General features: G+C 40.3%; 1 protein-coding gene across 1 annotated transcript; it reads left to right on the top strand.

The window, feature by feature from the left end:
• The first annotated feature begins 4,050 nt into the window (after positions 1-4,050).
• On the top strand, positions 4,051-8,920 carry pcare2 (photoreceptor cilium actin regulator 2). Its single transcript, XM_076755560.1, has 2 exons — positions 4,051-7,043; positions 7,945-8,920. Exons 1-2 carry the CDS (start codon positions 4,333-4,335, stop codon positions 8,012-8,014), a joined length of 2,781 nt encoding a protein of 926 aa, XP_076611675.1. The 5' UTR covers positions 4,051-4,332; the 3' UTR covers positions 8,015-8,920.
• The last annotated feature ends 18,230 nt before the right edge of the window (positions 8,921-27,150 follow it).

Below are 27,150 nucleotides of genomic sequence, written 5' to 3'. Positions count from 1 at the left end.
ATCTTATATTCAGTACAGACATGAGAGCAATGCATAGCAGTCATAGACATTCCTGTGCAGACCATCATGAACATGCATAATATTACAATAGTCAAGAGATATAAATAAGCGGCTTTCTTATGTCTGTTATTATATTCTGGTCCATTAACATTCAAAGAAGTTGTACAGCTCTTCTCCAGTAAACCATGCTTTTTTCACCAAACATTTACAGATACCTGTCCCTCAGTCAGGGTGGTGCCTGAGATTGTTTGACGTTTTCTTATGTACCATGCAGTCTTCAAACATCCTATTTACACCATGAATTTATCCTCAGTTCATACCAAAACTTGTGTGTTGTCATATCATATAGTGTGCATTATTTAGACTGGGATAAGACACATAACAAAGCATGTATTGATGATTTAATGACACAGACCAATAGTTGAGTCAAGATTAATAATGCTGAATTCAACCAAAATATTATTTAATAATCATAATGGAGTAAATTGTGAATCAAAATGGAGCTTTCTATTCTTCATTATCTTTTCTTGAGCTACATGTTCTCTGTAAACCATTGCCTCCACATACCAATAAACAGTTCCTGATAACACTGACATGATCTGTCCTCGGGAGATGGCTCAACAATAGCACTCTTGTTGTGCAAGCCTGAGAGCAAAAAACTGGAGGGGAATCAGCTGAGAATAGCATAGCACAGCCACCTGAAACTGTTACACAAGTGTCAGCCAATCGTGACTGATCCAACTCAAAGGTATTAAAGCTGCTTGTCCTGTCGACACACTGGCTATGGCTTGTCCTCACTCATCTGAATACCCCTATTCCCTCCCAGTCCATTCCTGAGCTTTTCAAAAACTGTGATTTATAATTATCAGCCTTACCAGAAATGGTTGACTACTTCCTTGTAAAAGCAATGATAGCCAACATTCTGTTCTCTTCAACTGTTTGTGATTTCTTATTTTCGTATGTCAACAGTCAAAGTCACAATGCAGCTATTGTCACTGACATTTGTCAGATGGTTGAACTACTGTCACACAGATATTTAAGCAAGTGTTAAAAGTTGTCTTTAAACTAGTTATCAGATGCATTTCTGATCTCACTCAGATCACCTTTTTAAACTGGAGCATTTGATTAAGAATGTAAGATACAGTATCTCAGTGACAACACCTGGATTGTGTGTTAGGTCATATTTAAATAAATAGATGAAGTAATAAAAATCTTCTGCCTTCAGTGTCAGTGCATAGCTATGCAGCCAGCTAAACACACTTACAGTAAAATAGCAGATTGCCCTTGAGGTTTTTACTGGACACACAGCAAATTCAATTATAGTGACTACAAATCAGAGAGAATGATATTCCATAAACAAGAGTTAGACCAAAGGTACTGGCCACCAGTGAAAAATCAACATTAAGTCCTCATAGGACATACAGCAAGTAATTAATCTGGTAAACATACACATAAAGAGTAAAATACAGTGATCCCAACAGTAACTTAATTCAACATGTAGGCCTGCTTAGAATGATGCTTTAGCATCTCATTAGCAGACAAATAGTGAATAGCAGTTGTAACATAATGGTGCACACAGATAATGTTCCACCAAAGGACCTGGGGGGTAGATAAAAGATGGTGAATTTCACTTGCTGAACTGCAAGTGCAAAATAAAATAATAACGTGTATGTGGTGGCATTTGCCATGTTGTTTACCATTGTCTTTCATGCACAACATAAATATACATAGATAATGAAGTATAGCAAGATGTAAAGACTGCAGTTACTATTATACTGCATTATATTAATTAGATTAAACTAGTGTGTAGTGTAGCTTAATCACAAAAACAAATAATATTTTTACAAGATAATCATATTTTCTCAGATGATTAAGTAATTAGTAATTATAGCTGTCAGATAAATGTAATGAAGTTAAAGTATCATATTGCCCTGTGAATTGTAATGGAAGTATGACAGACCATATGCTAAAAATGCCTAAGTACCTCAAATTTGTGTTTACTTAAGTCCACTAAACTAGCACACAGCACATGAACCAGACATCAGACCTCCAACAGCTTCAGCTTCGTCTTTTCTGTTGGCCAACAGCTTGCCCTGTTACTGTGGTACACCTGGGTGTGGGCGGCAGCAAGGATTACACAGATGCTCAAACAGATAACTGGGCTCAGGCCTTCTGGGATATAATGATGGTGAGATTACTCCTATCTCGGAGTGCACTTTTTTAAAACTTTGTCAATCAAGGGAAGAGTCTAACATTCATACGGTTACATTCAATGACTGAAATTAGCTTTTTGGGTCACCTAAAAATAAAGCCACTGCCAAGAATACCACAGCCTTAGACAAGGCTTCAAAACAGCATAAATGTTTCCATGTTGGGAAACAAAATGAAATAACATCCAGAATTTACAGAGAATGTAATTGAACAGTAAAATAGATACAAAAAACAAAAAAAAAGATGAATTACTAAGTAATAACTCGTGGGCAAGTCATTGGTGGGACTTGGACGCATGACTTCAGTATTTCTAGAATCCTATGGGCCTCTGACCATGTTTTGTATGTGACATATCAGACAGTAAATGGCTTATACAAGAATATATGGGATAAACTAACAGATATAATGTAACTTATTTGACAGGCAATTAGGTCCAGCAGGGAGATCCAAATCCTCAGGCCTCACTGGTGTCTGTTGCTATTGTTACTTGTTTGCCTGTGTTATTTGGCTGAGATAAGACCTATTCATCTGAAAAACACACTGTTTTTAGTCTTCCTTTAACCTCTTTGCTAGAATCCAATGAGCTGACTTGCCTTTAGAAAATGGTGGTCTGTAAACTGTTAGAAACCATGAGCATGGTCTTTCTCTTTTCACATTTTGAATGTGGACTGCTTCAAAAAGCACCTTATGAGTTGTTTGAGATCCTGATCCAGGATTGCCACACAGGCTCGACAGTTTTTTTTCTTAAAAAGTTAAACATTTCTGACAGTTTACTAATGACTTCGTTACTGATTCAGCCGCCAGAAATTTTTTTCTTAACCTCACATTGCAAAAGTTGCTCTATATCAATGGGTTATCACATCTATAATGCATTAGTAAATAATTTAGAAACCATTAATAAAGCCAAAGCTTTCCATATGTTTGATTCAAATCACACAGTTTCACAAAAGGAAATAAAAAGGAAAAGGAAAATCAAATATAAATATATGTTGTGAAGTCTGGTCAGTGTGCAGGTGCAGTGTATTTCAAGGGCTGGATAAATGCCAGGTGAGACAAATGTTTCTGTTGATGATGATGTTGAGTCTTGAATGAGTAATTTACTGAGTGAAGGGTGACAATTATTTTTGGTCCAAGAGATTTCCTGCTTTAAGTCAAGCGAGCCAATCGGTCATTGTGACATGAAGGTATGTCAGTTAAACCTGATAAGTATCCTGCGTGACAGGAATTCATGCTGCCGGGTACAACAAAAGATCACTATCTTGCTATGGTTCCTATCTTCATTTAGTCAGAAAGCCATAAAACTCTTGGCACAGAACAGGAACCTTTTCCCAGCATTTACAGTAAATGTGACATGTGAGTGAATGTGTGTGCATGTGTGTGTGTGTGTGTGTGTGTGTGTGTGTGTGTGTGTGTGTGTGTGTGTGTGTGTGTGTACATGCATGTGTGCATGTGATGGTGTGTGTCTGTGAATAATTTTAGGACAGCCTTAGATGGTCCTAAAATATATATCTCTTTATTTACTTTATTTACACTCAAGTAAAATATTATCCACATCAAGTGAATCTGGCCATTTCTGGCAAACAGTTTTCCAAAAGCAGAGTTGTTTTTCAAGTGAACTCAATAGTACATGTAAACAGCAGAGTCGATGAGGCTAAAAACACCACCTGACAAACTCGGCTCTGATTAACCTGATGAGCTTAAAGTCTTAAATATATGACTGTGTGTGTGTGTGTGTGTGTGTGTGTTGATGCACTTAACATGACCATCTGTGCATGCTGAAGGAGAGAGGGGGAAGAAACTCCTCAATCCTTCTTTATCCTCTCAGCTCCTTACCCTCGCAGGCCCTGGTCAGTAGTCAGTTCACTCAACAGGTTGCAGGTGTTTTTACTTCACAGTTTGAGCACAAAAATCTGAGGAGGAAGCATAAAATGACTGAAGAAATACATGATAACCTTGCCTGTGAAGGTTGGACTATCAAAGCCATAGTTTGAGGATTCTAGAAGACCAACCACAGAGATCCGTACCAATGGATTTATATTTTGGCTTCATCTTTTCCTGCTAATAACTTTCTTCAGCAAGGATTATTTTTAAGTTTTTCTTGAATCCTGTTTGACTGCAACAATGGGTTGCTCTCCATCAAAGGGAAAGTTATTTTCAAAGCCTGAATGCACTGCACCTCAAAAGACTCTGCTGGCTGAAGCACAGGATGATGACAATTCTAAGCCTGCGGAGGAGGAGAGCGACTGTTTGAAAACCCATGAGAAAGAAAATGAAATTCCAATAACCACTGAATATCATCCCAGGAATGAGACTGCAAGGTCTCATTTGGCCTCCGACACAATGGCTGTCGAAAACGCAGGAAACAAGGACATCAAAGAAACAGAGGTGAATGTGATACCCGGAGAGGTAGTCGATGATGTTGTGCAAACAGTTAGGATTAAAAAAACAGAGAAAAGAAAGAAAAATAAAGGCCAGAAAAAGTCCTATGAAAGGCAGAAGTCTTCTGTTCTCCAAGCAAAGGTGGACTTCCCACCACACATGGTCAGGGCTCACCAGGCAGCCTATGCCTTTCTGAACCCAAACATTTCCAAATATGAGACCCTGTTGGGCCTGCTGGACCAGGCCGCCCAGACACAGTTGTCCCTTCAGCCCATGATGTCTGCTTTGGTGTTGCGCTTTGAGGAGATCAACCAGGGTCTAGAGGAGATGGCTGAAGAGGGGGAGCTGATGCTGAAAGAGCATGGAGACTACATGGCTTTGCCATCTGGGATGATGGCCCCAGCTGTTATGCAAGCTAAACCTAGCACTGCCACAGCAAGCCCTCCTGATCCACCTCAAGATCTGTTACAGCAACTGCTACAGCATTCAACAGAGAAAATGAGGATTGTGGGGGGCTCAGTCCATGCACTGGGTGACACCACGCTTGAGGAGGCAGTGGAGTATTTTTCTTCTCTTTCTAAACTACTAGTTGAGAAGCTGCAGGCCAAGCAGGCAGCAGAACAGAGGTTGGCTCAGGTGCTGGCACGGGTGGAGGGAGCTGCAATGAGGAAATCTAACCCAGAGGATTCAGCACTGCACAGTGAGGATAGCGGTATTGGGGGAGAAAATGAAAGTCTGACAGGGTCTGAGAGGCACCGTCACCACCGAGGGAGTGCTGGATCTGGAAGTTGTGGGTCTGGAATTAACATTCGTGCTACATTTGATACTCTGCCCAGTAATTTACCGAACCTGGTAGGCCATAATGAAGATGATGAAGAGGACGAGGAGGAAGATGATGATGATGATGTGTATGTGGATGATGAATGTGATAGGCCTGAAAGGAAAAGGTCAAACTCTTCCCCACCAGATCCCAGTCAACCTCTTCTCTGCATGCGTACACATGTCATGCATGATCAGCAGCCAACAGTCGAACAACCCCTGACTGTTGTTACCTCAACCAAACTGGAAAACTCTTCATCTACCAGAAGTGAAAACATAATGAAGGATCTACAAAATAGCCAGAGGAACTTGGCTCAGCAAATGAAAAAGATGGCTGAAATCCAAGGATACAAAGAGTTAGCAGGGCCTCATTGTAACATGTATAGAGTACTAAGACGGCATTCATTAAGTGGATCAGCTGGTGCACAAAAAGCTCCATTCAGAGTAAATCAGTCACCTTGCTCCTTACCAATTTTAGCACCTCAACCGCCCAAGCGACAATCTGTCAGAAGGCTGATAAACACCTTTAGCCAAGGGTTGGATGGTAGACCAGGGCAGAGGCCTGCTAATATTCCACCTGATATCAGGAGGCCCAGGAAAAGTGACACAGTAAACAGTAATGAGCGGGGTATAGTCATCAATGGCAATCATAACAACAACAGCTGGGCTGATGGCAGAGATGACCTGGATGTAGACAACCTACCACCACCACCCCCAGAGGTTCTGATGGACAATTCCTTCCAGAGTACTGAGGGCATACCAGGAGATGAGGAAAGATCACAGAATGATTCAATTCGAAGTTTCCCAAAGATAATTCAAAACACAGGATTTTCCCAGCGTCTAAAAGCATCCATGCAAAATGTGGAAGTGCTACCAAGTCGTGCCATTGTGAGACGGAGATCGATTAGCACCTTGTCTGCCCATCCTGTCAGACAGGATGCCATTATGGGGATGAAAGATACAGAACAGCAACCAGATACTGATCAAGATCCAGAAATGGAGAAGGCTAACTGTCTCTACCAGCAGGCACGTAAGATCATTCACCTACGCAACGCAGCAGAATCTCTTGACAAGAGAAATACTGCAGAACTAAGCAGCAGAGGACCTTCACCCTTTCAACCTAGAAGTGGCCAGAGATGTGAAAACACTGATTTTTATGAGGGTGAGATGTCCTCTTCAAGCCTGCCTGTGACAGCACCACCTGTTTCTAGAGTCCGCCTACCGCCATCTTGTCCCTCTGTGTGCCACAGATTTCCAAGTCCTCCTGTGGTCAGACCTCAGACCATCTCTAGGCCCTCTTCTCGCCCAGGTTCTCCAAGAACAGTTATACGTGCCACAGATAACAACACTGAGGAGATCATTCCATCTGTGTCCTTTAATGATGCCCGTTCAGTCTTCTGTCTGAATGAATCACAAAACTCTCAGGCCTGCATCACCTCTGCAAGTTCTGTACTTCCCAGACCATGGGGAGAGGCCTCCCGAGGCAGGCCACCCATGAGAAAGATAGACAACTCTACCCGTCGTGTCCAATCTGAACAGAGACCTAGTTTGACTTCGCATTCAGAGTTTTCCAAAGACGGCAGTTTGGTGTCTAGCAAGACCAAGGGGAGTGAGCCTGCTACCACAAAATATAGGTAAGCAATATCACAAACTTGTGGGTCCAGATCAACCTTGCTGGTCTTTGTTTCTGCTTTACTGCTATTACAGAAAAAAAGTTGGGTTTTTTTGACTTGACTTTTCAACTCTTTGAGTCTTGAGACAGCTATCAGATACTATTGAGCAAATCTGATGTACATTTGTTTCTGATAAAACCACACTATGTAAGTGTCTGTGAAGCAAAAGTCTGTTACTTTTTAGAACACTGACAGAATTTATCAATACTGGGGTTAGATTCTCGTGAATGAGGTATTGTAGCGTAACTAAAACACCTAACAAGGCTAGTTTGACCTTTTATTGTTGTTTACTTTGAATCCACACAGATGACTCCTGACTCAATCAGCTGTCTACCTTACTGTTTAAGTGAATGACATCAGCACATCTGACCATCTGTATTGCCAGCAGACACAGTAAAGGCGCAACAGCATTTTTTATATATGAGCCCATCAGGTTAATCCGTCCATGTGTAGCAGAGATCAATCGGAGGCCTGCTTTGCCTTAACGTTCTATTTTTACTTGTTTTGTTTATAACACAGTTTAAAATTGTATTTGATTCATATCACTGTAGAGCTTTACTTGTGAAGAGATTAACAGTAGGGATTTAGTCAGTCTGCTTTTATCACAAACTGTTTGGACACCTGCTGTAAAATCTTTTTCAAACAGTTTAACTCTAATTCAAACCCACAGCCAGATTGCCTTGTTGTATGTCACCAGCTCACCTTCTGCTTCTAGCGAAATCACTTGGCCTAATCCAGATTGGATTAGCCCTCCTACCCTACGTCTCCACCCCTGCTGTTAAGTGAGCTTCTCTGCCTGCTACCCCACATAATTCACTCATGCACTAAAACTCTTTTCCCCTCCTTTCTTGCGGTCCTATAGGCTGGGCAGTCCTCTGATGACAGGAGATGATGCCGATTTGGATCCAAGTGCCACAGTGACAACAGCCTAGAGTCTAACTGTGCTTGGTCCAAGTTTCTAAAGTGAAATATTAGGTGTGAAGGGAATGGAGGAAGGGATTATGGATAAGAAGGATTCTGAGGTTTAGCCCCTTTCTCTTTCGTTTCCTTTCCTGATTAAAGGGGTTTGTTCCAAGAGTGGGTTTCAGATACATTTATAATAGAAAATTATTGAAGTAATTTTAAAGGACATGAACATTTGACTCTGGTTGATTTCTGAAAACATTGTAAAAATCTATCTGTTTTAGAAGGGGCATACTTAATCTATACTGAATGTTGAATCTTTAATCTACCTTGAATTTGTTTGAAGTTAAAGATACATGTACAAATTGTGTTATAGCAGCCACTAATACCCCTGAATCTTCAAATGTCCTCTCAGCTCATTAGTGAATTACAGAGTTGGAAGAGCAAGACTAGGTAGAGACCTGGTATATAGCTGGACCATATGGGGTTGGCAGTGGTGTCTATAAGGTGACGCTCCTAGTAACAAACTTCTAAAAAAAAAAAAAAAAAATTTACAGACATATGATATTTTCTAAGAATTTCTCCTTACACTTAAACCAAGATCGTAGTAAAGATAAGATTTATTCACAAATATTCTCCAAATGCTGACAGTGTAAATGTCAAAATGACAGTGAGTTAATGAAATGCTACAGATTAGATCATGCAGGGATAATTCTGTAGTGGCCCCAGTGATAGTTGTTGTTAAAGCATACTTTATAAATTTAGATTTGAGGGTACTATTGGCTGCTATACCAAAGCAAGCCTTTAATTTACATAATTGTCAGATGTACTCAAATGTTTTGTGTTTGGCATGGTTTGTACTAGCTTTCTCTGTGCTTTATCTGTGTTCAGCATATTTTCTACTTCGACTGTGTCCCAATAAAAGAGAAAAATATACCCAAGGCCAGACTTACAATGTGTTTTCTTGAAAAGCTTATTTAAATGTTCAAACGCTATTATACTTGCCCAGTGTGTCATAAGAAGCATGTTATGTCAACAATATCATTAAAGCTACTGCATAGTGGTTTAGTACTCAAATATTTTCATATTGCACTTCCAAAGACAGGAGACTTGCAATAGACAGATGTAAAAAAAAAAAAAAAAAAAAAGGTCATAACTGATGCAACAGAGATATTCTGACTGGGTCAACATCAAAAATACTGGATTCTACATTTCCCATGCAGCCGGAATGTGTTTGTTCGTATTTGTTTGACTTTTCTTTCCTGGTAGATGCAAAAATGTCTTTCAAATTCCACATTGGCAGTTGGTAAATTAGGCTTCCTGTTATAAATTTGAATTCTCAAGCCCAAGCTGAGATAACCAGGATGACATCATCTGTGTTTATTTTCTCAACATTGGCAAAGCTCATCTTGAGCCATAAAAGACAGAGTAGTACTCTGTATGACCACTCATTGGAGTGCTTCTTTAAAAGCATCCTGTGGAATTTGTTTGCTTGCAGAGCTGGAGATACAAACAAGACATTGCTCCAAAGTACCACTAATGGTCAAAACCTCCATAGGGTACCTTTCAACATGGTGCCGGGCAAGTGCCAGCTTATTACAGCATTGTTTTTATAGTACTTTTATACATGCACATTTTAACTTGCACTATGGACATTAAACTTGTTTGGTTTGTGCTGGACTTTCTACTGGTTTTTGTACTGTTAACAATCATATCCTGGGATCCTGAGCACGACCACAGCCCCATTGTTTATGCCAAGGATCAGCTGATAACGCTCTGTAACATGTCTGTGCTACCTGGGGAGAGATCCAATGTTCCCCACAAGCTGAAGTGGAAGCAAAAGATAAGCCGTGCCAGGGCTGAGTGCCGTGCCCAGAGGAGACATGACAAACCAGTCCACCCCTCAATCATAATGAAGAACTTGAGATCTTTCCCCTGTTCACTGGATGAGCACAAACTCAGCACCAGAGGGAAAACCAGGAGTGTGGCATTATGCCATTTATGGAGAAATGACTGATCACACTAGCTCCAGACATAAACACTGCATTGGACAGTTTCCAGCTGATGCGGTTAGAGGACAAAGGAGAGCTGTAACTGGAAGAAGGGAGGGTTGACAGAATGTGCTTATGATAGATGGTGTAACTATGGGCATATCATTATCAAGAACAACTCCATAGTAACTGAGCTGTCAGCCATTAGCATGATACCTTACTCTTTACCAAGGGTATTCTCTAATGTTATCATGTCATATATTTCAAGTGAAATTTCTGCAAGTAAAAGCAAAGTTTTTCCTCCAGTAGTTTTTGAGAACATCTCTCTTCTCAAAGCTGTGACAGTTAAATTAGAAAAAGCACACAACAAAGACAGAGGAAGAGAGCAGATTCATGTGGAGGACACTCAGTGTTACGGCAGCGCCACCTGACAGTCCTGGAGTTGCTTCAATGTGTTCACCTGAAACAAAGAGAACAACTCTCTGCTGGAAGTCTTCTGACAGGAAGGAGCAATCATAGAGGCTCTTGGACATTCTTCATCAGGATGGAGAAGTTCCCTCTCATGTAGAGATGTGAGAAACTGATCACTCAGTCTCTGAACTTCTGGTTTTAGGTTGAAAGGTCTGGTCCATTTTTGCTGCCATTGGGACGATGTTGTTGTCTTTGTCCCACTCAGTCAGAAGTAGGCTGCGGACAGAACACTTGCATGCCCTTCATCTTATGTTTGGTGACTTTAATCATTCCTCTGTTCTCCACACTGCCCACATTGGCTCAATATGCAAAACTCATCACCTCTCCATGCCGTGTGAAGATCTGATCACAACCTGGTGCAATTCCTCGCTTTTTACAAAAAAAAATCACTCACTGCCAGCTGTCACTCACATAATGAAAGGATGATCCAATGAGGCTGAGGAGGATTTGAATAATCGTTTTGATAGAACAGTATAGGACGTACTTTATGATGTTCATAACAGGCTATATCAATTTCAATGTGGAAAATGCCATTCCCAAAGACTGAGCTATGTTTTTTCCAACAACAAACCCTGCGTTACTCCTGACATAAAGGCTCTCCTCAAGGTGAAAAGAGACTCTTTGGGTCAGAAAGTAAAAACTAAGTCAAAGAATGTGCAGAGGGCGCTGAGGAGGAGAATCAAGGAGAAAAAAACACAGCTACAGGAGGAAGATGGATAATAAGATGGAGCAGAACAACTCAACTCAACCCTTTGGGGCCTGAAAGTGGGAGAATGATCTGAACTTTTTCTTCAATAAATTTGCAAAGTCATCTGCCTATCCCCTTGTCCAGTCCCATCATCTGCAGCCCATATGTACTGCCACACACCCATCTACATCCCCGTTCCCACAACATTTAGTTCACAGCTACCCTGTGTAACCGCTGCATTTTGCTGTCCAATGCCCTTGCTGTCCAATGCCCCCTAACCTTGGAAAACATCCTGCTTGATATTAGTGCCAAAGACCCCATAGCCCAAGAACCTCAACAGCTGTAGGCTGGTGGCACTTAGATCACACCTGATGAAGAATCTGGGGAGGCTGGTCATTGTCCATCTCCACCCACAAGTGAGCCCATCAATGGACCCACTACAGTTCGCCTATCAACCTGGCATTCGGGTGGATGACGCTGTCATCTGCTTCCTACATAGATTTCTCTCTCACCGGGAAAGGGTTAGGAGCACTATGAGAGTCATGTTTTTGGATTTCCCACACTGCTGAGGGACAAGTTGGAGCGCACAGGGGTGGACCACCACCTCACAGCATGGATCATGGACTGCCAACCAACCACAGTATGTGAGGGTAATGGACATTGAGATGGTGGAATCTTACAAGTACCTGGGTGTTCACCTGAATAATGAACTGGACTGAACTGACAATACAAATGTATTATATAAGAAAGGGCAGAGCAGACTGTATCTACATATTATTTACTTACACTCTAAGAACGGATAAGTTGAATTTACTTAAATAATTTGAGGTTGGCCTAAAAAATATCGGTAATGTGTGATTAAAAACTTGAGTGCATTTAACTTAAATGTTTGAAGGGGCTAGGTTTACTATTTTAAGTACAACACACTAAATTCCAAGTTGATTTAACAAAACAGTTTACAATATCAATTGTTTTGCATAATTATTACACCTAACATTTTAAGTTCATTGCACTTAATTCCATGTTGATTTGATTCAGTTCTTGTAATATTAATTTCTTTGTTCAGTTTATATCTTCAAAATGTGTACAATTTTTATTTCTGTTTTTAATTTGTTACAATTGAACATTTTAATAAACAGGAAATTAAAATAACAAAATGACATTATTTTTCTGCTTTATTTCACTTATACATTACAACATACAGTACAAATACGACATTAAGGTACATAATGCCTGGCCTTAAAACTTTCTTGAAGCTGTAATTCCTAACATTTAAAAAGAAGGTTACAGCCATTCTCTCTGAGAGCTACCAGCTCTAGTGAAAGAATGCCTGGTGAGCTACTCAAAAACAATTACAGCACTACTGGCAGCCCCTGATTTACAGGTTGGAGGCCCATCTTTTAACATATAAATGTCAGGCCCTAGTCTGTGTTCTGTTCTGTCGTTTCCTGTTTATTTTGAAGGGTATTTTCAGTTCCTGTTTTGTGTGTTCTTGTCAGGTGTCTTCACTCCCCTTGTGTGTGATTGTTCATTGTCCTCACCTGTGTCTCATTGTGTCCGCCCTCGTGTGCATACATACCTGCTCTCCCCAGTGTGTCTTTGTCAGATTGTCTGCATCCCTCGTGAGTAGCTTTCCGGCATTTTCCTCGTGTATGACTTCCTCGTGTTTCGACCTGTTTTGTCTCTTGTTGCCTTTTTGCCCAGCGTCTTGGTACTTTTGCCTTCCTCACGGTTTTCTGGTTTTTGGACTCTTGCTTGTATTTTTGACTTCTGATCTGCCTGGCGCTTTTTGTACTTTTGCTTTTCCTGACTGCCCCCTGTGTACCGACCTTGATTGTTAATAAACTGCCTCTTCTCACCTGAGAGTCTCTGGTCTGCTCTGTGGGTCCCCAGTTTGTCTGTCTGAACCCTGACAATAAACCCTGACTCATCAGCTCCTGAGAACATATTTTGAATTAAACATTAAGAGGTGAATAAACAAACTTTCTCAGCTGTTTTAACTTTGGATGCTTAAACATATGAACAGTAGGATCACAACAATTCAAAAAACAAAAAAAAAGAAAGAAATGAATACACTCCAGGTAGGGAAAAATTAACTTCAGTTCTTAAGTGAATTTACAGATTAATATATCACTCTAAAAGTTTGCAAAAAATGTTTAAAACAACAGCTTCATTCACACCACAATCAATGCCAATACCAGACGACATAAAGTGCAACCAGTGCAAACAAGTTTTTTCTAAAAGTGCAAAAGTGAAAACTAAGCATCCAACATCTGGAGCAGTAGCATAACTACCCGAAACCCTGTTTTACACTGCAAGCTGATTTTTCAGAGTCTGAATTTCAGGTGCCAGCTGACTTTTACCCAGGTTGAGCATCACCTGCTGGACAAAGTAGAAAGTGTTTTTCATGTACTTGGGATAGTCCAGGTGCAGGGCGGAGATCAATCCAAAAAGGATAGAGAAGGCCTGAGGAAGGCTGGCCAGCTCATCCATCACCACACTCCCTTCCAAAACGATTCCCACTCTCGATGGGTTCAGCTGAGGGTTTCCTTCATCGATGCAGAGGATTCCCACTGGAGTTTGACTGTATGAGTCCTTGTCAGTTGCATCCTTAGAAAGAAACAGATGTACAAGAAGACAACACAATTGTCAGTTAGATAGCACTGTATGGTCCAAAAAAATGTCCTCAGATGTTTAGACTGACAAGCCCCATAGACAATGAAACTGTTCATGCAGGATAGGAGACTTAAACCAAAGTGTTTTGTACAGCCACAGCAAAATATTTAATGTTAATTAAATATTTTTGTAAGATTTTAAAGTCAAGTCTTTTCAGTTCTCATCAAGTCATGTCATGCAGCTGTAACATTTAAACAAATTTATTTACTTACGGAGCAGGTCTTGAAGAAGGCAGAAGGATCATCTCCCAGGATGACCAACAGTCCCTGAAGACCAAGGTGAATGATATGTGTTGGCTTAGTAGTCTAAGGAAATGGAAGAAGAGAGGGCCGGAGAAAAGGAGACAGGAGATGAGTGGGAGGGAAATGAGAATGGAGAGGAAAAGAAGAAAGGGAAGAAAAGAGGAGAGGAGAGGCGGGCAGAATTTACATCATGAAAGCCAATATGGTGGAGTCACCTGTCCCTCCCATGCATTGAATTAGCTAATTTGCTAGCTGTTAGCCTTAGCTGAGCACATTTCAATAAATAGTCATCTCAAAATACAACGTGTTAACAGTACAAGACAGCCGGACCGTCGCCCTTCTCTCTGCTCTGCTGGAGGCGCGGTGTGCAGCCCATCTCGTGTGTCTGCGGTGCCTGTGTCACGATTTTTCAATGTGAGACGGTGTCCAACTCCGGCACACAACAGTAAATAAGTAGCTGGATAACGAGTAGCTCTCGGGGTAATGATGTCCAGTCTAACTGGTTTGAACAACCCTTTCACTGCTCACAAATAGCCACTGCAGTGAGAAAAATTGCTAATCGGGGAGTCAACTGAGAGGTGAATGTTAAAAGTTTTCACTGCTCCCGAACCGCCCTTCCCCCAACGAGAAAAATAGTTAGCCAACTAGTGTATGGCTAACAGTTCAAAATGTCCGTCCTCTGGAGGTTAAAACAAACCTTCCCATTAGTCACCACCAGCCACTCAAACCCACATAACAGTTTTGTGAGTCCGTTGCAGGTATCAGCGTGAAGGAGCAGTGCACGGTGTGACACTTTACCTACTTTAAAGCTGCAGTAGGTAAGATTGAGAAGAGAGCAGACTTAGCTATGGCCACCAGAGGTTGCCACTTAAAAATAAAGACAAACGTGTCATAATAACCTATTTGCAAAGTCGACCTATTCGACCTATAACTATACAGTTGTTTTTCTGGTGAGGTGAAGCTCTAAATTCCATGCCACTTTGGTGTGAGCCTGCCGTTAATTTGACTGATTAATCTTTGTTTTCAATCCATTTTTTCTTTTTTTTTTTTACAGTTTTTTCAGAATGTATTTCCTTTGTCATTCTTTTGTGTTTGCGTTCATATATGATTAATTTCCCCATTTCATAATTATTTTAAATTCTGATTAACTCTCTGTTCTTCACAAAACATGTGTTTGTTTTGCACCGATGTTTCATAGGCGTTTTATACTTTTCAAAGTAATCTTGTCCAACCTATTTCCATTCTATTTTAATATTTAGATAGTACTGTTTGTTTTAAGTTGTTGCCTGACAATTGTCTCAGATGCATTCCAGGGGGTCCTTACCACAATCATTAAAATTTCAGTGATGCCAAACAGAAGAATCACGGGCACATCATTTGGCAAAAAAAATGACATTTTCTTTCCTTTTCTTCAGTATTTGAGATTATCTTCCCACAATTAATGCTATAAACCTTACCCAAAACATAGTATGTAAGGGGATTCTCATAATATGGGTATATCACATAATAATCAAGGTATTACTGGGCTTGAAATGAATTGAACTGGGTCTTCATCAAGATGGCACAAAGACATGTTTTAATATTAGCGATAGCTCAGTCAGTGGGAAATGTATGCATCAGAGCAAGGTTGTTAATCTCCACCTAATGTTGACCTGTTGAGTCACTGGACTCTCACTATGGCTTTCAATTACCCAATCTATTTTATCTTTCAGGTGCAGTAAGCAGTGATGGTTCCTCATTCTGGTAACATGTTTTCACTCTGGCCCAAGGTTCATGGATCACTGGATCAGCAGTTGGTAGACTACCTGGCTCTGCCAATCCCAGTGGGCCCCCAAAGATCTGTTTCAAGCCTCAGATTGAAAGGACCTCCAAACAGGTGTGTGCATGTGTGAGAAAACATGAAAAATAATAGGGCAGGCAGACCCCGGGTCACTCATTCAATATCTCCTCAAACAAGAGAGGAAATAGCAGATGCACATATATTGTCCAGTCACAAGATGAAACCAAAGCGCTGCCCTGTCACCACCTGTCCATAGATTAGAGCATACTTCTTAGGAGGTTACTATTATATAGCTTTTTGTTTTTGTGATACTCACAAAAAAGGTGTTTTGTTGAGATATTATTATTGTTTCATTTCACTTTTTGGTTTGTTGCCATGGTATTATTTTATTTTATTCTGTCTAATTCAGAATAAGAAATTACAGAGAAACACAATGACATGCTGTTGCGTGAAATGGACACTGGGTGGGTGGCAGCACTTACCGGCAGCGTCAATGGGATTCTGCAAGGCATCGTGGAAGCGGGGCTCATAATCCTGATGAATGGAGAATGAGTAGCAGTTGTCCTGCTTTGCTGATTTCTGTTTTATATTTCCAGGTTGGTTACTCACTTTTTATGTGACTCCAGATGTTTATAAGCTAATATGAATCCTCTGTGATGGGTGGTCCATAAGCTAAAAGTTCGTTAAGTGTGTAAATAAAGTGTCACAGTACGTGACGATTGTAGTGGAGGAAATGCCGCCCGATGCCGTAGTCAAACAGTTACTTTGGTTTGTTTCTTTCAGCTCCTGGGCATTTGTGGGTTATTGCTATATGTGTGGAAATCAGTATATGTGGTACATTATCCAAATTGGGCATTTGTAGGCTATTGCTCTATGTGTGAAAATCAGTTGTGTGTGTGTAGTGCATTGCTCGAAATGTTTAAGCTAATGCTAATGTGCAGGTTAAGATCAGCTACGGCTGTAGCCTTGGTGAAGGGCACACACGTAAGTTGTAAACAATAATAAGTTCACGGGTTAAAGCGGCAAACTATGAGTCAGCCATGTTTATTATTTCAGTTTGTGTTCACATAGTGTAAACATGAAATAGTTAACTGTAAGGGAGATTATTCTGTTATATTAAGTGAGCACTTAATGTACTTATTGTACTTGATGTACAGTTACATAAAGAAAATACTCTTTTGATGAAAGGATAAAGATGATGTGTGTGAGAGACAGAAGTGCATACATGATGGATAGACAGATGACATGATTAAAGGGGGAAATGTTTATCTTTGGTTTGATACAAATTTTGATATGTTAATTTCTTAAAAATATGAATAAAATTGACATTTAATGTGAATGTTATCCAAATGTGGTTAATACCAGTACTATAATGAATACAAAGTAACAGAAATAATTCGTGATTGCAGTTTAAAGGTTGAAATGAAGTGAAAATAAAGATAATCCAGATGAATGGAGAATGAGCAACAGTTGTCCTGCTTCACTGATTTCTGTTGTATATTTCCAGAGGATTATCTATATATCTGTCAGTGGAGACCCGCTACATTTTCTTACTATTGTTTTAAGTAGGAGAGTACATTTGAAAGTTCAAGAAATCACCAAAGCCAAAGAAATTATTAATCAAATAAACAAAATAATGTGAGTAGGGCTGGGCGATATGGCTGAAAACTATATCACGATATGAGTGTAAATCGGTCGATATAGATAATTATTGATATTTTTTATGACTTATTTAAAATAAGGACCAGGAGAAAAATATATTAAATTCAAACATTTTTATTTTAAATTTAACCTTCCTCTGATTATAATCCCCTCAGCTATCAAGGCAGAAAGGAAAGGAAATGTCAACACAACCATGGAAAACACTCAAATAATAAATGTAAATAAAAGTGTAAAAATGTTTAGAGAAACCTGACAACTTTTTTTTCTGCAGGTTTAGTGCCAGGAAGTTCACAAGCTGATTCAGCTTCTGGTGAATAAAATGTTTTCAAATATGTGCAGTGTTTTGTAAACACAGCAGAAACTGAGGTAGACTTGACATCTGTAACATACAAAAAACAAACATGATAGACAGTAACACTGATTGAACTATAAAACCAGCCTAGACATATGAATAACTTTAGTAACTGTTCTTACTCTGAACATACGTGAACTGTTCAATTATATTTTTATTGCAAGTGTGCTTAGAAAAAATAAAAAAGCACATGTAAGAGATTTTTATAAGCCGTCTTCTCCACAGTGCTCAGCGGAAGCATGTCTTTATCTATATGATATGCCACGGCCTCCGTTATGTCTTTGTGCCTTTTAGATGATTTGTCATAAGGCACTGAAGCAGAGCACCTCTGCATGGTGGTCTGCTGCTTGTGCGGTGGTGCTGCGGTTGCAGATGCTGTTGGACGTTGGCGAATACGGCAGCGCTCCAAAGGGTGAGCGCGGCTTAGGTGGTAAAACAAGTTTGTGGTATTAAACGGTCTTGGTGGGGGCGACAGTCTTGCATACTTTACAGACCACATTGGTCTGACTACGGTCTGACTTACAAAATCCAAAAAACTGCCATACTGGCGAGCTGACTTTCCCTGTTTTATCGACAGTTTCTTCGCTTGCTGCAGCGCTCACTTTCTATTTCTCATGTCACTCCACGCCAAGGATCTAATGATTGGCGTGTTGGCGTGTCACTCCCACTGATCAGTGATTACTCCCTCGGTTGTACACTCAACCTTGCTTCGCAACTTGTGGTTTCTTCCGACGAAGAAAAAAAATTATCGAATGTTCTATCGAACGCATTTTTTATTGATATTGATTACGTGTGTATCGCGAGACATATCTTATCGTTTTATCGCCCAGCCCTAAATGTAAGCATATATTTTGTGTGCCTCACAGATACCAGCAACTTCACACTAACATGCAAATATTTCATGTAAACTTCAGTTGGCTTTGATGAGTCATATTGCACCCTCAGACTGCTTCAGTTAATGACAGTGCTACTTCATCAATAAAGTATGTCCACTTTTGATGATGGAGTAACTAATTGTCCCAAACAGCATCATATTGCCCCCCCCCCCACCCTCTTGCCATTCACTTGTCCCCTCAAACACACAAAGTGGAGGTGAAGGATTGAAAGAGCTTTGGACTTAAACTATGTGAGACACCAGGAAGCACACGTCTCCACACAGCTCTCCTGCTCAATTGTACTTTGAGAGATAAAATACTGATGACTCATCTTGGACACAGCAGAGATGAGTTTCTTTGTTTGTTTTTTTAAACTTCTTTCTCTTGACTCTGCCAAGCAATCCTTACCATGGCACACAAAAAAGAAGACTGTAGGTACCATTTGTTCAGTGATTTTCATTTTGTTTGGAGTGTAATTTATGAAAAAGCCTTACTTCATTCTCGAGCTTTAATTTGATTTACATTTCTACCAGTTACAGGTCCCATATGAAGAGTAGTAGCAGTGAGAATAAAAGAATTGTTCATTATTAAGTTTGAAAACAGGAGGGATTCCAATTCCAAAGCCACTTCTGAAGCAGACAGACTTCTAGGTGTGAGGGTAGACTGTGCAACATTCGATTTTACTGATTCAGATTAAAATATCCTCATTGACACTTTCCAGTCTGTTACATTTAGACTTTCTTTAAGTTTAAATAGGACCCAAGGGGCAGACACAAAGCACAGACCGAAGGGAGCATTAAAACCAAAACAGTTGATTAACAAGAAAGGAAAACCCTGACACAACAGTATAAATGAGAACAAACAAAAACACAATCTCCAAACACAAAAACAGCCCTTAAACAAAACAATCAACTACACCGTGGCTAGCAGGTAGGAACTAACACACAACTAGAACAAGAAAACAAAACTAGATGAACAAGCTATGGAATAACAAACCAAAGTCAACTGAGATACACTCACAGACGTCAAGGAACAATACTAGTGCTACTAGGAATACAAGAGACAAGAAATGGCTGGAAAGTCTAGCATGAAGCTCGAACAATCTGGCAACGAGACATCTCAGCCATACCACTTAAATGGGGAGAGAATCAGTGGATGAGAATCAAGTGCGCTGTCTGCCAACTGAACAGCCTGGCCATACCTCCATTGCAGAACTGGAAGGGAAACTCACACACAACACATTACACAGAAAAACATTACATTCTTTCAGTGTCATTGCAATATATGAATAGGTGCAACAAATCTCTCTGTTTTGCAAACAGGGTAACAGGGTTAAATGACATTACAAATGTATTTTTTAGTTACTGCAATAATTATACTGGCATCAAACAAACATTTGATGTCTTAGTTGGTGTGAAAGTCAATAGTTCAGCATCTCTAGGTTTTGTTATTAAAGTTTTTCCACAGTAAAAAAAAATTGGATTTCATAGTTTAATACAGCACAATACTGTCAAAACATTCTATTATAACAAATTATGTTTCAAATAATGAGACACGTGCAGAATTAATCTATGTCAGCAATAACTGTGTACAAATAGAGTCAATAGCAAGGAGCACAATCCTTATGTTTGTTGCTGATAACTCAATAGTATGTCCTCACTAATGATGTGACATGCAGTAAGGGAACAAACAACAGTTAATAGATATTTAAAGTTTTATTCATAAACATTTTGAAAAAAATGTATGTATGACCAACCTTTCATTGTAAAGTGCAATGATTCTGTTATGATTCAGTTGAATCAATAATTCTTTTGCAGGACCCAAGGAGCAGATAAACAGCAAGAGAACCAAGGAAGCCGTTAAACAAACAGTTTATTAACAATAACCAAGAACACAAAAAACACTACCAAAATCCTTGAATAATAATGAACACAAAATCAGCCCAAGAAAACAAAACATTCACTACACCGTGGCGAGTGGGTAGGAAGAAAGACAGCACTTGACTGATACAAACCGAACAAAAGACTCAGAACTACACAACTAAGGCTAGGACTAGATACACACACAAGCGACTAAGACAACGAGAGTACAGGAAAGCTACAGCAACAAGGAAATGGCTGGAAAGTCTCGGCAAGACAGCTTTGACAATCTGGCAGCGTGCCGACTCTGCCACGCTGCTTAAATCATGAGGTGAATCAGGGGAGATCAGCCTCAGGTGCATCGTCAGCTCGCCGCACCGCCAGGCCACACCTCCACTGCAGACAAGGAGAGACAATTACAAACAGGAACAACCACACAAAGAAAACCCAAATAGTAATCACACAGACTATAACAGATTCTGTGAACTGAATAATGTTATGATCTTGCTTCTGGAAGTGTTTGAATACAAGCATGAACAAATGATTAAAGTCAGTTTGAAGTCAGTTCTTCTTGTGCATCTGTTGTTTCTTTGAATACATGATACTATCCGTCAGTTGTTGGAAACTTAAGTCAGTTGCCTCTCCCAAGTCTCTCACTCTGTAGAATCCACTTGAAGAAGGCAATAGGATGTCAGGCAATATTGTCTGCAAAAAAGAACACAATATTAACAAGGCAAGCCTATTTACAGTATACAGCACATTTCATACCAAAGGAACTTCAAATTGCTTTATATCATATATATCATATGTCATATATCCCGACTTTGACTTTGACTTTGACTTTGATCATACCTAAGAGTACTAAGTTTTGATGAATACCCACCCAAGAAATCCTCCCTATCAGAACCAAACCACTACCGCCCAGCTGTACTCAACTCAATAATCATGAAATGCCTGGAGAAGCCAGTTCTCAACATCATTCTTCCAACCATCAAACCACACTTGGGTCCAAACCAGTTCGCCTACAAGGCCAAAAGGGGGACTGAGGATGCAGTAGCATCCTCCATCCCATCCTACAATACCTCGAATCACCTAGTAACTTTGCCAGACTTCTCCTCATTGACTTCAGCTCAGCTGTCAATACCATCCAGCGACACCAGTATGATCAGGATCAGGAAACTCCATCACCTGAATGTTCCACCACTTCTCATCCACTGGGTGCATAGCTTCCTCAGTGACAGAACACATTCTGTCAAAGTGGGCAGTACAACATCCTCATCCTCCATCACCAACACTGGAGCCCCACAAGGTTATGTCCCGAGCCCCTTCCTGTTTACCCTCTACACCAATGACTGTGTTAGTCCCTCACCCATCATCATATACCTCAAATACTCAGACAACACTGCAGTACTTGAACTACTCAACAATAATCTCCCATCTCACACAGTGGTGCACGGACAATCACCTACAGTTAAATGTCTCCAGAAAAGGAACTGGTCCTCAACTCCTCCAGCACAAACAGGTCAGTCTCTAACCCCACCCACACCCCCATCGGCATCAATGGCGAAGCTGTTGAAATGGTGGAGAGCCACAGATATCTCTGCATGACCCTGCACAATAAATGGCACTTTGTACTACACACAATTGACACCCATAAATGCTGCCAACAGAGACTCTCTGCTATGTGCAAACTTAGAGCACTTTCCATTGCCCCCCACCTTTTGCTGCAACTTTACAAAAGTATTGTTCAACCCATCCTCCTCTACTGCTCCCACCTGCTGTCACCCCCTCTAAGAACAGACTTACACAAATCAGACACAAGGCTGCCAAGATCATTGGCCTCCCAACCCCCAACCTCCCAGATCTCAACAGCACAGCCACTGCACGAAGAACTCACATCATAGCACTTGACCCCAGTCACCCCCTCAACCCACACTTTGTGCTCCTCCCATCTGGTTGGCATTACAGGTTGCTGGCATGGAAGAAAGTGAAATTCAGCAGGAGTTTTGTCCCCTCTGCTGTAACAGAACTGAACAGAAATCTGTAATGTGCCAGAGTTTGTGTGTCTGTGTATGTAAAGTTTGAGAATGCAGTGGTAGTGGGTGTATGGTGTGGAATTCATGCATGTATGTTGTGTGGGATATGTATCTGTCTCATTTTATGTTTTCTGTCCAGGTTGATGTATGTATTTATGTAAGCTGAGGTTGTACAGAAGGTGGAAACAGAAGGACAAATAAGTCTAAATTTAAATCCAAATCTAAATCTAATCTGTTGAAGTAAGATAAGATAATAAGAAAATCCCGTATACATTGAAAATATGTGTGTGTGTGTGTGTGTGTGTGTGTGTGTGTGTGTGTATAAAATGAAACTAATTGTGAATATCATGCATAAGAGCATCATAACTTTCCATAAATGAAATGTTTTTCTTGTACTAAATTATTTTTACTAAGAACTAAATTAGGTGTGTGTTAACAGCCTAGGTGAAGCGTTAACTCCCCCAACTCCTCCAAAAAACCGCTTAGAGCTACTAACATTGAGCTAAACTCTGATAGCAATGGCGAGTAACAAAATGGAGAGTATGTGGTTAGCACTACTCTTGGAGGATGTATTCGGATGTGGACAGAATGGCACCACCGATAACGTAAGCGTTTCGCAGCAAATTTGTAAATTGCTGATGGACTAAACTGCAAGAAGCCTTTCATAACCTTCTAAACCCACAACCAGTTGGCATGTTTGAAATGCATATTTCAAAAACTGCCAAAATTACAACATTTATCATAGCCAGAAACTGTAAAATCATGTCATCATACTTTCAAATTTCCAATGGTCACTGAACAAATTATGTGCAACATTGAATTGGGGAAAATCATAAAATCTAAGCTGAAAATAGCGATATTTCATCAAAATCACTTTATTCTACATGTCTAATTTAAAATTTTGCCTCCAAACACTGTTGCACTAACCAGATCATGTAAAATACAACAACAATAACAACATTAAATTCTGCACTTGTCATTGGAACTGGGAAGCCTTGAATGTCAAGGCTGAGACCAACAGTCATGTAACAAAATTTCAGTGAAACATCAGTTGAACTGCAGGCTGTGTTTACACAGAACAGAAAGGTGAGAACAAGACAGATCAGTTGTAGAGCTTGTGCAGTGTCCTCCAGCACTGGTGGACACTTGGAAAGATGCTGTATATATCAATTCCATATTTTCTCCTTTCTTCCCTACCAGAGTCCTGCAAAGGTCCACCTGAAAATCTCAGTACCAGAATCAACATGTTAATTAGGCTCCAAATCCTGTCTCCAATCCAATCTGGACCCGCCTGGACCTGTACATATAAGTCCCACAACCCATCCCATAATTAGACACACAGGCTACAGTCACTAACTGCAAGACAGTTTATTTTTCTTTGTGTAATTCAAACATGTACAAACATGAATTCAAATCATAACTATCCATAGCCTATTTGCCAGAATCAATCACCTGAGGTCTGAGGTTATTTGTTGTTTTGCTTGTACTCTCCCATTGAGATGTGCAGCATTCACTTTGTATTCAACAATATTGCAACATTACAGTATGTCACTGTTAGACATGACAGACTTGTTTTTATTGTGAGGTGAAAGACTTTAAGAATTGACTCTGTTTCTGATAATATGGTCAAAGTACACCCTCTGCTGGTGATCCACTAGACTGGTTTCGATTTGTGTGTAACAACATAAGTGATGTCAACCTCTACAGAGGAGATCAGGAAAAGTGGCTGGAGTGTGGGGCGGAGTCTGGCGGCTGGAACCAGAGACCAGCAGCAGGAGGACAGAAACAGGGCAGTAGGACTGGAGGCTGGTGATGGGGCAGCAGGGCTGAAGGCCAGCTGTGAGACTGTCAGTGGAGTTGGAGTGGTGGAGCCAGGGAAACAGGATGCTGAAGAAACACAGCCACGGGAGACTGGTGCAGCACAGAAACTGAGGATTGCTACAGCAATCTTTTGGCTGCTGCAGGCCAGGAGCAGTTGACAGCCAGACTGATGACTGTTTGTGACAGTACAACCCGCTACTATGGACTGTGCAATATGTGCCATATTTGCGATACGTGCTAATGTTGCGTAATGCAGCATATTTACAGTATTATTCCTAGCTTGCATACAAGTGGGGCTGGCTCAGGCTTGCCTTGGATCAGCCCCTAGTTATGCTGCTGCATTTCTGCCTGCCTCTCTCTGTCTCTCTCTCTCTATCCCAACCGGTCAAGGCAGTTGGTCACCCACCCAGAGCCTGGTTCTGCTTGAGGTGTCTGCCTGTTAAAAGGAAGTTTTCCCTTGCAACTGTCACCAAGTGCTTGCTCATGAGGGAATTGTTGGATTTTATTTTATTCTCAAAATGTACAGAATTCTTGTATTTAATTTTTTTTAACTTTTAAACTTAAGCTTGTAACATTCTTGTTTCACTGCACTGTATTATCAAGTTGAATCTCTGTGTACACTGTACATTTGGCAATTCTGATTCAGATTTTCTCTGAAAAGTGGCTCCAAGGTGTGTCGTGGTATGAAGATAAGAAAGGATGCACCAAAGTGGTTTGTGGTATGTCGTTCACATCCACACAGCACACAAAAGAGGCATGTTTTATAAAGGCAAAAAGAATTTCAATTATCCATTATTTGATAAACACGGGGGGGGGGGGGCATAAGTCTGTTCACACAGTCACATTGGGGGAACTACCCTTCCTTATGGGGACACAAGGCAAGTCCCCACAATGTAAATCATTAAATTTTAGAATGACGACTGGGGTTAAGGTTAGCGTAAGGCTGGGGTAAGGTAAATCTGCAAGAAATTAATGTACGTCTATGTAACGTCCCCATAAATAATGTAAACACAACTATTTGTGTGCATGTGAGTGTATGCCTGTGCGCGAAGGAACAGTCCTAATGCAGTGCAGAGATAGAAGTCCCACTCCCAACACTACACAGGCTCGTTGGGACCAGCTCTAGGGAGAGAAGACCTGTTACTGGAAACAACCAAAGCACATAAAGTCGTTTTCTCTCTCTCTCTCTCTCTCTCTCTCTCACTTGCACTCAGAACAGTCTCTTAGGACTGCTGCTTGTGCAAAAACACAAAATCGAGGTCTTATTTTTAGCAGTTGTTAGATCGGGGACAATGACGGATTTAGGATGCACAACACAAATCATGTTTATGGCTCTCTGTGACTAATTATGGTGAAAACTTTCATTTTATTTCCCAGAAAACATGGCTAGTAGATTCATGAGAATGTCACAGAACTGAGAGAAAGATCTCATATTGATGATTCCAATTTTCTCTGAAAGAAGCACATGTACGCTGCTGCTTCAGGGCCACTGTGAACGTTCAAAGTGTCCCCTAAGAAAGTTGGAATCACCAGAGTGAGATCTTTCTCTCATCCATTAGTCCCTGTGTGTTAAGAAATGTTAACACCCCAAACTAGAATATCTCTCAGGAAATAGAACAATTCTACTGCAGAGTTGGAAGTCCAACTTTGATTAGACTCATGAAAAGAATGATGAAACAGTTACACGTGCACATAAAGACTCTGGTGAGTGATTGTTAGATCAGTGTCACTTGAGTATTTTTTGGATGACATTTAACTTTGCATTATCTCAAGATAAGACTTTTTCGCTCTCTTTCGGGAGGTGATAAGTGTTCAGCAGCTCTGCCATGAATTCTGCTTTTATGGAGTTTACAAAGTTCAGTTTTTGTTGACAGTCAGAAATGCATAAATTCAATCATCTATTTATTACTGAGGTCATGGTTAAAGGTGTTGTTGTTCTGAACTACATTATACTGAGGAGTGTTGTACTCCTATTTACATACATGAGGTGGGCACAATAATACAAATACCTCTGGATATGATGGAGCGCAGTACAGGACCTCTATGCGAAAACATGTAATTGAATTAATACCTCTATGACACCATAAAAAGAACCCTGGCCATTATAGACAACATAAAAGCAGAATTTACAGCTGAGCTACTGCACTGGATTACATTAGACTGTACAGGTGTATCTATTATAGTGGCCAATGAGTGTATATCCCTGGAAACTTAAGTCATGGACTAACCCTACCCTGCTGTATGCTCTCCTGGGATGTGTGTTCTGGGCTAACCATTCATCTAAATTATACCAAATCTCAGCTATGTTGAAGTAAAATACAAAATGTATTGATTCTGTGTTGTTACTCTTGTTATTAGGAAGATCTCTTGCCACCAGACCTAAGCAGTGGTCACACATGGAGGGAACAGCTGAAATGTTGCCAGGGATTAATCACTGGTTCCTTTTGGTACCATAATGTTCCATCATAATTTATGTGTTGATTACGTTTTGTATTGTTAATCTGAATATGCAAAGTAACTCAAATTATAAATGCAGCGAGTAAAAACTACAATACTTCTATAATACAGTACTCAAGTATCTCCAAATTGTGTACAGCACTTGATTCGTCACTTTCCACCACTGTTGTAAATGAATTCTACGTTATGGGAGCAGTTCCCTTTCCCTCCAGAATTTTCGAAGAAAAACTAAAAAAATGTCTGCACATTATTCAC

This window comes from Chaetodon auriga, chromosome 18, assembly GCF_051107435.1.
Source record: "Chaetodon auriga isolate fChaAug3 chromosome 18, fChaAug3.hap1, whole genome shotgun sequence".
Taxonomy (NCBI): Eukaryota; Metazoa; Chordata; class Actinopteri; order Chaetodontiformes; family Chaetodontidae; genus Chaetodon; species Chaetodon auriga.
The sequence above is the reverse complement of the archived record's forward strand: the minus strand, read 5'-3'. Positions and strand labels throughout refer to the sequence as shown.